Source organism: Pristiophorus japonicus, chromosome 23 (assembly GCF_044704955.1).
Source record: "Pristiophorus japonicus isolate sPriJap1 chromosome 23, sPriJap1.hap1, whole genome shotgun sequence".
NCBI lineage: Eukaryota > Metazoa > Chordata > Chondrichthyes > Pristiophoridae > Pristiophorus > Pristiophorus japonicus.
This window is the reverse complement of record NC_091999.1, coordinates 57,067,511-57,082,148: the sequence shown is the minus strand read 5'-3', so window position 1 is coordinate 57,082,148 and position 14,638 is coordinate 57,067,511. Positions and strand designations below refer to the sequence as shown.

General features: G+C 40.4%; 1 gene segment (V, D, J or C); it reads right to left on the bottom strand.

Moving 5' to 3' along the window:
* The window catches only part of LOC139235552 (Ig heavy chain C region-like), a 35,390-nt gene extending 22,115 nt beyond the window's left edge, over positions 1 to 13,275 (bottom strand). Inside the window, 1 exon segment of the C gene segment in view lies at positions 13,182 to 13,275. Coding sequence covers positions 13,182 to 13,275 — 94 coding nt within the window.
* Positions 13,276 to 14,638: the final 1,363 nt, after the last annotated feature.

The following is a 14,638-nucleotide window of genomic DNA, read 5'->3' as shown; positions in this document are numbered from 1 at the left end:
TTGGAAAGAGGTAATATGATAGGTCCAAGTCAGCATGGAGTTGCGAAAGGGAAATCATGCTTGACAAATCTTCTGGAATTTTTTGAGGATGTTTCCAGTAGAGTGGACAAGGGAGAACCAGTTGATGTGGTATATTTGGACTTACAGAAGGCTTTCGACAAGGTCCCACACAAGAGATTAATGTGCAAAGTTAAAGCACATGGGATTGGGGGTAGTGTGCTGACATGGATTGAGAACTGGTTGTCAGACAGGAAGCAAAGAGTAGGAGTAAATGGGGACCTTTCAGAATGGCAGGCAGTGACTAGTGGGGTACCGCAAGGTTCTGTGCTGGGGCCCCAGCTGTTTACACTGTACATTAATGATTTAGACGATGGGATTAAATGTAGTAAATCCAAATTTGCGGATGACACTAAGTTGGGTGGCAGTGTGAGCTGCACGGAGGATTCTATGAGGCTGCAGAGCGACTTGGATAGGTTAGGTGAGTGGGCACATGCATGGCAGATGAAGAATAATGTGGATAAATGTGAGGTTATCCACTTTGGTGGTAAAAACAGAGAGACAGACTATTATATGAATGGTGACAGATTAGGAAAAGGGGAGGTGCAAAGAGACCTGGGTGTCATGGTACATCAGTCATTGAAGGTTGGCATGCAGGTACAGCAGGCGGTTAAGAAAGCAAATGGCATGTTGGCCTTCATAGCGAGGGGATTTGAGTACAAGAGCAGGGACGTGTTGCTACAATTGTACAGGGCCTTGGTGAGGCCACACCTGGAGTATTGTGTACAGTTTTGGTCTCCTAACCTGAGGAAGGACATTCTTACTATTGAGGGAGTGCAGCGAAGGTTCACCAGACTGATTCCCGGGATGGCGGGACTGACCTATCAAGAAAGATTGGATCAACTGGCCTTGTATTCACTGGAGTTCAGAAGAATGAGAGGGGACCTCAAAGAAACGTTTAAAATTCTGACGGGGTTAGACAGGTTAGATGCAGGAAGAATGTTCCCAATGTTGGGGAAGTCCAGAACCAGGGGACACAGTCTAAGGATAAGGGGGAAGCCATTTAGGACCGAGATGAGGAGGAATTTCTTCACCCAGAGAGTGGTGAACCTGTGGAATTTTCTACCAGAGAAAGTTGTTGAGGCCAATTCACTAAATATATTCAAAAAGGAGTGAGATGAAGTCCTTACTACTAGGGGAATCAAGGGGTATGGTGAGAAAGCAGGAATGGGGTACTGAAGTTGCATGTTCAGCCATGAACTCATTGAATGGCGTTGCAGGCTAGAAGGGCCGAATGGCCTTCTCCTGCACCTATTTTCTATGTTTCTATGTTTCTATACAGGGTCTAGTATAATATACAGAGGGACAAATTCTACTGTAATTTAAATAGAGACATGGTCTAGTGTAATATAAACAGGGATCGTGTCTAGATAATTATAAACAGATACAGTATCTAGTGTAATTGAAAAGAGAGACAGGGTCTAGTGTAATATAAACTGGGGCAGGGTTTAGTACAATATTAACAGAGGCAGCGTCTAGTGTAATATAAGCAGAGACAGGGTGTAGCGTAATATAATCAGGGACAGAGTCTAGGGTAATATAAACAGGGACAGGGTCTAGGGTAATATAAACAGGGACAGGGTCTAGTGTAATATAAACAGAGACAGGATCTTGTGTAATATAAACAGTGACTGGTTATAATGTAATATAAACAGGAACAGGGTCTAGTGCAATATTAGATAGAAGTACAGATAGATGGATAGAAGTACGAATCGAATGACGGATGGACAGACGGACAGTCCGACCGACCAAACGACAGATAGACAGACGGATAGACAGTCAGAAAGACATGAAGATTTGCAAGGTTGGAATGTTGCTATCAAATTATTCTAGACATTCTGCGTGGTTAAATTACCCTAGACTCTGTTTAATTATAACTGCTGTGGACCATCTCTCTATTCAGATTGCACAAGGCCCTGTCTCAGTTATTACTGCACTAGTCTCGGGATCTATTTTATTACTGTAGATCCTGTCTCAGTTACACTGCACTAGATCCTGTCCCTGTTCATATTATGCAAGGCTCTGTATCAGTTATCACAGTACCTGACCGTCCGTTATAATACATTAGATTCTGTCACAGTTACTACTGAACTAGACGCTGCCTCTGTTTATATTACCATACACCCTATTTCTGTCAATATTTCACTAGTCCTTGTGCTGTTTATATTACACTGGACTCTGTCTCAGTTTACATTGCAATAGAAAATGTCAACGTTTATAATACAATAGATCATGTATTAGTTATTATTACAGCAAGATATCCTTTATTATGTTATGTTGAACCCTGACACAGTTTATATTATTCTCGCCCCTGTCTCTTTATAATAGATAGGCCCTGCCTCTGTTTATATTATACTAGACCCTGTCTCTGTTTATATTACACTAGCCCCTGTCTCTATTTTTATTCACTAGACCCTGTCTCAGTTTATATTATACTAGAACCTGTATTTTTTTTAATAAACTCGACACTGCCTCTGTTTATGTTAAACTAGACTCTGTATTATTCATGTTACACTGGACCCTGTATCTGTTTATATTACACAAGACCCTGTCTCTTTTCATATTTCACGAGACCCTGTATCTGTTTATATTACACTAGACGCTGCCTCTGTTCATATTACACTAGACGCTGTGTCTGCTTATTTTACACTAGACCCTGCCACTGTATATATTACACTATATGCTCTCTCTGTCTATGTTACAATTGGACCTGTCTCGGTTATTACGACACTGCAGCTTGGGGTATAGATGTGTCTACATAGTTCAAATTGAACAATCCGAGTGGCTGAGGGTCATAGGTCGCACTGATGTAGCTATGGCGACCAATTCACGTTGATGACGCTGCATTGTTGTGAACAATGATGTCACCCTTTGTTTACGTGTTGCTGACGTGAACATGTCAAACAGGCAAAAACGAAATGCAAGTTTCAGGAAGGTGCACTGATAATAACATTTTTCTGGGATAGTGATGTCACACTGTGCCATCAAACATTCCCAGGGCACGTACAGCGCGGGTCTATGCAGAGTAAAGCTCCCTCGATGTTGTCCCAGCAAACACTCCCAGCGCAGTTACAGCATGAGTCGAGAAACAGTAAAGCTCCCTCTACATCGTCCCATCAGACACTCCCAGTACACGTACAGCACGGTTTAGATAGAGAGTAAAGGTTGTTCTGCACCGACCCATCAAACTCTCCCAGGGCAGGTACAGCACTGGTCTATGCAGAGTAAAGCTCCCTCCACATTGTCCCATCAAGCACTCCCAGGGATGGTACAGCACAAGTTAGCTACAGAGTAAAGCTCCCTCTACCCCATCTGATCAAACACACCCAGGGCAGGTACATCAATGGTTAGATGCAGAGTAAAGGTCTCGCTACAGAGTCCCATCAAACACCCCCAAATCATTGAGTTCACACAATATATTTTATTATAATGCTGCCTCTCCGCACACCCACCAATTTGGTTTGAGGCCTGGAAATAGACCTTAGGGAACATTTGTGATAGACATTGACTTCGTATTGTGAGGTAAAGATAATGACGCATTCTTTAGAGGCAAGGCAGAAGGTGGGGATAGCAGAGAGAAGCAGAGAGGGAGGGGAAACAGGGAATTGCCACTAATGCATTTGAGCTGTCACTATATACGGTGACTAGAATCTTTCCCCATTCTGACCGTGGATATCATCGTTAATTTGTTCACCAATAACTGAAAGAAATCTCCGAAACATCAATTGTTGCTGGAATCCGTTGAGACATTAGCATTTCTCTCTCTGTTTATTTCTATTCTGTATTGATGAGGAAACATTTATTGTGTTTCTATCATTCACTATTCTAATCTGGGACTTCTATTTATGTGTTTATTTACATAAACACCTCACTGGTTTCCATGACGTGTTCATGGCAGCAAGACCAGATCCACAAAGTCATTAACTGATTAGTTTAACACACAGCACGGGTTTATTTTATGAATATTGACAGTTGGTATGAAGAAATGGAAATATCTCCAGCAGTGACATCGGTTTTTGGTTTGTTCAATTAGAAGAGATGTGATTTATATCAAAGAGAAAATATTAAAATTAAAAATTCAATTCTGAATATTCTGCTCCCAAAGTCAGTGGAACTTCTCTGAACAGATCAGTAATTCACTGGATGTCCATTTAGCATAAGATTCCAGCCATGTAAACTAAACAAGTAAAAACTGCAACCAGAGGAGTAACCCATTGCAAAGTGTATTTAAATGTTGACATTTAGAAATAACTTTCACGACTTTCATGTCCTCGGACTGTCCAAAAGCACTTTACAATGAAGTACATTTGAAGTGTAGTCACTTTTGTAATGTAGGAAACGTGGAGGTAAATTGCGCACAGGAAGCTCCCACAAACGTAATGTGATAATAACCACAGAATCTATATTTTAGTGATGCTGGTTAATGGATAAATATGTGTAATGGACATCGGGTTGAACTCCACTGTTATTTAAAATCGTACCATTCAATCTCTTACATCCAACTGTGAGGGAAGAGTCAGCAGATGTAACGTCTCATCCGAAAGACTGCACTACCGAGAGTATACCCCCTCCCCCACCCCGCCACCCCGGTACTGGTACCAGGAGTGTCAACCGAGATTATGTGCTCAGTCTTTGGAGAGGGGTTTGAACCCACAGCCTTCTCACTCAGAGGCTACTGTAATCCCATTGTAGCGGGGCTTTAGCACACCACAGCTTTATTTGTTAGATGTTGTAATTTAGTTCCGAGTGTCCAAAGTTCAGTGCCTGAGACTAGTCCTGCACAGTCGGTTTATTTCCCGGGGATAATGCTCTTATCTTGCCTGGGATGATATTCCGGCACTTGTAAAATGTGATTTCCATATCAAATCTTAGCGACTTCGCATCTGGATGTCCGTGAGGTGCATCAGTCGAGCAGCAGGAAACTGGGACGGTGCTCCTTAGATCCGAGAATGTTTAGGGTGATTTAATAGGGGTGATCAAAATTATGAGGAGCTTTAATCGAGTAAATAGTTAGAAATCTTTTCCACTGGTAGGACGTACATTAACCACAAGCCAGAGATTTAATATGTATTACTGCACTAGATCCTGTCCCTGCTGAGATTACACTAGATCCTATCCCTGTTTACATTACTCGAGACCCTGTCTCTGTTTATATTAACTTGGACCCCATCTCTCTTTATATTACACTAGATATTGTCTCTGTTTATAGTACACCAGGCCCTGTTTCTGTTTATATTACACGAGACCCTTTCTCCGTTAATATTTCACGAGACTCTGTCTCAGTTTCTACTCCACTACACCATGTCTCTGTTTATATTACACTAGACCCTGTCTCTGTTTATATTACGCTAGAACCTCTCGCTGTTTATGTTACACTAGACCCTGTCTCTGTTTATATTTCACCAGACCCTGTCTCTGTTTATATTACACTAGACCCTGTCTCTGTTTATATTACCCTAGAACCTGTCTCAGTTTATATTACACGACCCTGTCTCTGTTTATATTACACTAGACCCTTTCGCTGGTTAAGTTACACTCGCCCATATATCTCTTTATATTACACTAGAACCTGTTTCTTTTTATGTTAGACAAGGCCATGTCTCTGTTTATCTTGCACTCGGCCCAGTCTCTATTTAAATCACTCTAGACGCTGGCTCAGTTATAATTCATTGCAACTTATCTATGCTTATATTAGGCCTTACATCTCAGATGGAATATTATGGGCAATTTTGTGCACCACATTTCCATAACGATGTACAGACATTAAAAAGGGTACTGAAGAGGTTTAACTGGTTGTTACCAGCGATGAGGGACTTCAATTAGAGAGTTCAAAAGTTAGAGCTGTTCTCCTGTAAAAGAGAAGTTTATCTAGCGACCTAATAGATGTCTTCAACATGATAACTAGTTTTCTAATGTAGAGGCAATATGATGGGGCATGTCTTCACCGAGAGGGTGGTGAAAAGCACGATATGAAATATTGGTAGAGGCAGGAATTCTCACCATATATAAAAGATTCTTGAATGTTCAGTTAATGTGTCGTAACCTGCAGGCTACTGAACACGAGCTGGAAAGTGGGATTTGGCAAGATAGCTCTTGGTCGACTGGCACTATACAATGAGCTGAAATGGCCTCCTTCCACGCTGTCAATTTCTAAGATTCTATGATATATTATATCGGCTCCCACTAAGCAGAGGTCCTAGATTTAAAAGCATTGGCATAAGATCAGGAGCGGAGAAAAGCAGAATTGGTTTTCACTCAGGGTCAGCAGAGGCACGATGGACCGAATAGCTTCCTTTAAGCTGTAATTGTCTGTGACACTATAAAATCAAAGCAGATTGTTTCTCAGCTTTTACTCAACTACACCATGTCTCTGTTTATATTATACTAGACCCTGTCTCTGTTTATATTACGCTAGACCCTGTCTCTCTTTATATTACGCTAGACCCTCTCGCTGTTTATGTTACACTAGACCCTGTCTCTGTTTATATTGCACCAGACCCTGTCACTGTTTATATTACACCAGACCCTGTCTCTGTTTATATTACACTAGACCCTGTCTCAGTTTATATTACCCTAGAACCTGTCTCAGTTTATATTACACGACCCTGTCTCTGTTTATATTACACTAGACCCTTTCGTTGGTTATGTTACACTCGCCCATATATCTATTTATTTCACACTAGAACCTGTCTCTTTTTATGTTACACTAGAGCCTGTCTCTCTATATCTTGCACTAGGCCCAGTCTCTATTTAAATCACTCTAGACGCTGTCTCAGTTATTAATTCATTGCAACTTATCTCTGCTTATATTAGGCCTTAGACCTCAGATGGAATATTATGGACAGTTTTGAGCACCACATTTCCATAACGATGTACAGACACTAAAAAGGGTACTGAAGAGGTTTAACCGGTTGTTACCAGCGATGAGGGACTTCAATTAGAGAGTTCAAAAGTTAGAACTGTTCTCCTTGTAACAGAGAAGTTTAACTAGCGACCTAATAGATGTCTTCAACATGATAACTAGTTTTCTAATGTAGAGGAGATATGAGGGGACATGTCTTCACCGAGAGGGTGGTGGAGTCTGAAACGCACTATATGAAATATTGGTAGAGGCAGGAAATCTCACCATATATAAAAGATTCTTGAATGTTCAGTTAACGTGTCGTAACCTACAGGCTACTGAACACGGCAGGATAGCTCTTGGTTGGCTGGCGCTATATAATGAGCTGAAATGGCCTCCTTCCATGCTGTCAATTTCTAAGATTCTATGATATATTATATCGGCTCCCACTAAGCAGAGGTCCTAGATTTTATAGCATTGGCATAAGATCAGGAGCCGAGAAGTGCAGAATTGGTTTTCACTCAGGGTCAGCAGAGGCACGATGGACCGAATAGCTTCCTTTAAGCTATAATTGTCTGTGACACTATGAAATCACGGCAGATTGTTTCTCAGTTTTTACTCCACTACACCATGTCTCTGTTTATATTACACTGGACCCTGTCGCTCTTTATATTACACTAGGCCCTGTCTCTGTTTATATTACGCTAGACCCTCTCGCTGTTTATGTTACACTAGACCCTGTCTCTGTTTATATTGCACCAGACCCTGTCTCTGTTTATATTACACCAAACCCTGTCTCTGTTTATATTACGCTAGATGCTCTCGCTGTAATAATGACACTAGACCCTGTCTCTGTTTATATTACACCAGACCCTGTCTCTGTTTATATTACACCAGACCCTGCCTCTGTTTATATTATAATTAGACCCCGTCTCTGTTTATATTACACCAGATCATGTCTCTGTTTATATTACACGAGACCCTATCTCTGTTTATATTTCATTAGACCCTGTGTCTGTCTACATTACCCTCGACCCTGTCTCTGTTTACTTTACACTAGACCCTGTCTCTGCTCATGCTACACTGGATCCTGTCTGTGTATATAATATACCAGAGCCTAACTCTGTTTATATACCATGCCTCTGTATACATTGCATGAGACCCTACCTCTGTTTCTTTTACACCAGGCCCTGTCTCTGTTTATATTACCCTAGTCCATGTCTCTTTATATATTACAGTAGAGCCTGTCTCTGTTTACATTATACTAGACCCTGTATCTGTTATATTAGACTGGACCATGTCTCTTTATATATTACACGAGACCCTGTCTCTGTTTATTTTACACCAGATCCTGTCTGTGTTTATATTGCACTGGATCCTGTCTCGATTTATATTGCACTGGATCCTGTTTCTTTTTATATTACACTAGACATTTTCACTGTTTAAATTACCCTAGACCCTATCTCTGTTTATAATACACGAGATCCTGTGCGATTTTAAAAAGGAGACTGCAAAAAGCAGGAAACTATAGGCAAGTTAGCCTAACATCTGTCGTTGGGAAAATACAGGACTCCATTATTAAGGAAGCAGTAGCGAGATATTTGGAAATGCATAATTCAATTAAGCAAAGTCAGCATGGTTTTATGAAAAGGAATTCATGTTTGACATATTTGCTTGTGTTCATTGAGGATGTAACGATTAGGGTAGATAAGGGAGAACCAGTGGATGTGTTATATTTGGATTTCCAGAAAGCAATCGATTAGGTGCCACATAAAAGGTTCCTGCACAAGATAAAAGTTCAAGGGGTTGGGGCGAAAGTCTTAGCATAGATAGAGCTTTGGATAACTAACAGAAAACAGAGAGTCGGGATAAATGGGTCATTTTCCGGTAGGGAAACAGTGACTAGTGTGGTGCCGCAGGGATCGGTGCTGTGTCCTCAAATTTTACAATCTATTTTAATGTCTTGGATGAAGGGACAGAGTGTAATGTAGCCAAGTTTGCTGATGATAAAAAGATGGGTGGGAAAACAAATTGTGAGGAGGACACAAAATATCGGCAAAGGGATATATACAGGCTAAGTGAGTGGGCAAAAGTTTGGCAGATGGAATATAATGTGGGAAAATGTGAGGTTATCCACTTTTGCTGGAAAAATTAGAAAAGCAAATTTTAATTTAAATGGAGAAAAATTGCTAAGTGCTGCAGGACAGAGAGACCTGTGTGTCCTTGTGCTTGAAACACAAAACGTTAGTATGCACGTACTGCAAGTAATCAGGAAGGCAAATGGAATTCTGGCCTTTATTGCAAGGGGCATAAAGTATGTAAGCAAAGGAGGCCTGCTGCAACTGTACAGGGTATAGGTGAGGCCACACCTGATGCACAGCGTACAGTTTTCGTCCCTGTATTGAAGGAAGGATATACGTGCATTGGAGGCTGTTCAGAGAAGATTCACTAAGTTGATTCCGGATATGATGCGGATGACTTATGAAGATAGGTTGAGTAGGTTGGGCATATACACATTGGATTTAAGTACAATGGGAAGGGATCTTATCGAAACGCATAAGGTAATGTGGGCCTCGACAGGGTGGATGCAGAGAGGATATTTGCACTCATCGGGGAAAATAAAATTTGGGACATAGTTTTAGAATAAGGGACTGCCGATTTAAAGCTGATATGAGGAGGAATTTCTTCTCTCAGAGGATTGCAAATCTGTGTAATTCGCTGTCCCAGAGATCTGTGGAGGCAGGATCATTGATTATATTTAAGGCGGAGATCAGCAGATTTTTGAGCGATAAGGGAATGAACGGTTATGGGGAGCGGGCAGGGAAGTGCAGCTCTGTCCATGATTAGGTCAGCCTACACCTGCTCCTATTTCTTATGTTCTTATGTTCTTACGATTCTATGACAATGTTTACACTTGCAGGAGGGCTATTATCCGGAGGACACAGCTATTACTGCCCAAGACCATGCCTCAGGTTATATTGTACTAGGCACTGTCTTTGTTTTGATTTTATTAAGACCTGTCTCATTTATTACTGCACAGGGCCCTGACTCCGTTGATATTATATTAGACCCTGTCACAGTTATTTCTGCACTAGACTCTGTCTTTGTTTATATTAGATCAGAGCCTGTTTCTCTTTTTATTATATTAAACCCTGTCTCAGTTATTACTGCACTAGTCCAGTCTCTGTTTACATTACACAGAACCTTTCTCTGATTTCAGGGCTGTAGGCACGGACGCAGTTACCTTTCTGCTAAACAATGTTTCTCTTTATATTACATTCAACAGTGTCTCTGTTTATATTACATTGGGCCCTCTCTTAGTATTGACTGTACTAGGCCCGTTTTTTAAAAATTACACAAGATCTTTCTGTTTCTATTCTACTAGAACCGATCTCTGTTAAATTACACTAGATCCTGTCTCTGTTTATATTACACTAGACCCTGTCTCGTTTATATTAAACTAGATCCTGTCTCTGTTTATACTATGCTCGACCATGTCACTGTTTATATTACTCTACATCCTGCCTCTGTTTATATTACACTAGACCCTGTCTCTGTTTATACTACGCTAGATCATGTTACTGTTTATATTGCACTATATCATGTCTCTGTTTATATTACACTAGACCACGTCTCTGTTTATATTACAAGAGATGCTGTCTCAGTTTCCATTATACTACAACCTGTCTCTGTATATATTACACTCGACCCTGTCTCAGTTTTTATTACACTAGACCATGTCTCTGTTTATAATACACTCGACCCTGTTTCTGGTTATATTACACTAGACTTTCTGTCTCTGTTTATATTACACTAGACCACGTCTCTGTTTATAATGCACTAGATACTGTCCGTATTTATATTACACGAGAACATATCTCTGTTTATATTACACTAGATCCTCTCTCGGTTTATGTCACATTAGACCCTGCCTCTGTTTGTATTAAACTCGAACCTGCCTCCGTTTATTTTACACTAGACGCTGCCTCTGCTTATATTACATTACACCCTGTCTCTGTTTATGTTACATTAGGCCCTGTCCCTGTTTACAGTACACTAGACCATGTCCCTTTTTATATTACACTCAAATCTGTCTCTGTTTATGTTAAATTAGAACCTGTCTCTTTTTAAAGGCCTCTAGGCCCTGTCTAAGTTACCATTCTGCTAAACCATGTTTCTTTTTACATTACATTCAACGGTATTTCTGTTTATATAAAGTAGGGCCCTGTCTTAGTTATTACTGCACTAGACCCTGTCTTTTGCTATATATTACACGAGCCCATTTCCCTGTTTATCTTACACTAGACCCTGCCTATGTTTATATTACACAACGCCTGTCTCTGTTTATATTACACTAGAAGTTGTCACTGTTTATTTCATGCTAGATCCTGTCGCCATCTAAAAAAGGACGTAGACAAAAGCAGTAAACGATAGACCAGTTTGGCTAACATCTGTCGTTGGGAAAATGCTGTAGTCCATTATTAAGGAAGCAGGAACGGGCATTTGGAAAAGTATAATTCAATCAAGCAGAGTCAACATGGTTTTATGAAAGGGAAATAATGTTTGACAAATTTGTTGGATGTCTTTAAGGTTGTAACGAGCAGGCTGGATAAAGTAGAACAAGTGAATGCAGTGTATTTGCATTTCCAGAAGGCAATCGATTAGCTGCTACATAAAAGGTTCCTGCACATGATAAAATTTCACAGGGTTTGGGGGTGATATATTAGCATAGATAGAGTATTGGTTAAATAACAGAAAACAGAGAACTGACTTAAATGGGTCATTTTCCGGTTGGCAAATAGTGTTGTGTGGTGCCGCAGGGATCGTGCTGTGGCCTCAACTATTTACATTCTATATTAATGACATGGATGAAGGGACTGAGTGTAATATAGCCAAATTTGCTGATGATAGAAAGATGGATGGGAAAGCAAACTATGAGGAGAATACAAAAGATCTGCAAAGCGATATAGCCAGGCTAAGTGAGTGGTCAAAATTTGGCAGATGGAATATAATGTGGGCAAATGTGATGTTATCCATTTTGGCAGAAAAAATAGCAAAGCAAATTCTAATATAAATGAAGAAAAATTGCAAAGTGCTGCAATACAGAGGGACCTGGGTGTCCTTGTGCATGAAACACAAAAGGTTAGCATGCAGTTACCGCAGATAATCAGGAAGACAAATGGTATGTTGACCTTTATTGGTACTGTACTAGACTCTGCTTATGTTAATATTGCACAGTGCCCTGCCTCATTTATTATTGCTCTTGACCCGGTGTCTAGTTATATTGCATTATGCCCTGCATCTGTTCATATTACACTGGGCCATGCCTCAGTTATTACTGCACTAAACCATGTCTCTGTTTATATTACACAATGTTCTCTCTGTTATACTGCATGAGAACACGTCTCTCTTCATAATACATTAGGCCCTGTCTCAGTTATTACAGCACTGCGCTGTGCCCCTTTTCATATAGTCTTATATTAAATACTATCTCATTTGTTGCTGCCCTCTGGTATGTATCTCTCATATTACATGAAACCTTGCCTCAGTTATAATGCACTAAGCAATGTCTATGTTTATACTACACTGGGTACTCTCCGTTATTACAATCGATACCATCTCTCTAGTTATATGACATTCGGCACTGTCACAGTTAATACTACACGAAACGACGTCTCCTCTTTATATTGCTGTAGGTTTTGTCTCTGTTAATAATGCATTAGACCATTCTTCTCTTTAAATTACACGATACACTTTCTCAATTAGTACTGAACTATGCCATGCCTCTATTCAATTAGATGACGGATGATCGACATCTTAACTCCATCGACCAGCTTTGGTTCCGTCACCCGTAATCTCCTAACCGAACCAAAATCTACCAATCAATCTCTGGCAGCAATTAGAAAATAATGCCTCTGCCTGTTATAGCCTTCCCTTTATGAAGGGATTTGATACGGTTAAAAGTGAGACAGTGTTTACACTGACAGGAGTGTCGGTAACCAGAGGATACATATTTAAGATCATTTGCAACAAAAAAACAGAAGGGAGATGTGGAGATGTTTTAATGTAGCAAGTGGTTCTGATCTGGAATGCAGAAGATATACACTATCGTTCGTTTTTATGAATAGAGATATAGGGTGCAAATGCAAGGAACATACAGCTAAGCATCTGTAAAATATTGGTTATAGTCCAGCTGGAGTATTGTGTTTAATTCTGAGAGCCACATTTAGGAAAGATTGAACGGCCTTGGAAAGGGTGCTTGGGGAATTTACTAGAATAGTACCTTGGATAAAATACTTCAATTCAGTGAAGACACTCGGGGCATTGAGATTGTTGTCATTAGAGCGGAGAAGGTTAAAAGGAGCTTTTACAAACATGTTCAAGACCGTGAATGATTCTGACACTTGAAATAAGAAGACAATTTTGCAGTGGCTGACGGGTCTGTAACAAGATGACACACATTTAAGGAATTGGCAAAAGAGCCCGAGGCGAAATGAGGAAAAAGAAATACACAATGTGCTGTTATGATCTAGAATACTCTATCTGATAGGCTGCTGCTTTCGGTAATAAATTTCAAAAGTGAATTGGATAAATAGTTGAACTGGAAATAATGCAGGGTTATTGGGAAATAGCAGGGGTAGTGGGACCAATTGGTTAGCTGTTTCAACTCAGTCAGGGATAGGCACCAGAGAGCTGAATGTGCACGGTGTGTGCTGTATCATTCTTCCATTCTGCGATTCTATATCTACATCATCTCTCGGTTCATATTACACTAAGGCCCCTCTCGGTTTATAAAACACTTGTTCCTGCCGCAGTTATTATTGCACTAGTCAAGGCATTTTTTATATATCACGCTAAGACTTTAGAACACAAGAACATAAGAATATAAGAAATAGGAGCAGGAGTAGGCCATTTGTCCCCTCAAGCCTGCTCTGCCATTTAATAAGTTCATGGCTGGTCTGATCATGGACACAGCTCCAATGCCCTGCCCGCTCCTCCTAACCCTTTAATCACTTATTGCTCAAAAATCTGTCCATCTCTGCCTCACATACATTCAATGACCCAGCCTTCACACCTCTCTGTTGCAGAAAATTACACAGATTTACAAGTCTCTGAGAGAAGAAATTCCTCCTCATCTCAGTTTTAAATGGCAGCACCTTATTCTGAGATTAAGCCTCCTAATTTTAGTTTCCCCTGTGAGTGGAAATGTCCTCTCTGCATCAACCTTCTCGAGCCCCTTCATTATGTTATAAGTTTCGATAAGATCATCTCACATTCTTCTGAACTCCAACATGTATAGGCCCAACCTACTCAACTTTTCTTCATACATCAATCCGCTCTTCTCCGGAATCAACCTAATGAACCTCCTCTGAAAAGTCTCCAATGCATGTATAACCTTCCTTACATTCGGAGAACAAAACTTTACGCAGTACTCCAGCTGTGGCCTCACCAATACCCTGTCGAGTTGTAGCAGGACGTTTCTGCTTTTGTACTCAATTCCATTTGCAATAAAGGCCAACATTCCATTTGTCTTCCTGATTACTTGCTTTACCTGCATAGTAATATTTTGCGTTTCATGCACAAGTACACCCAGGTCCCTCTGTACCGCAGCACTTTGCAATTTATTTCCATTTAAATTATAATTTGCTTTCTCATTTTTTTCTGCCAAAGTAGATAATCTGAGATTTTCACCGTTATAATCCATCTGCCAAATTTTTGTCCACTCAATTAGCCTGTCTA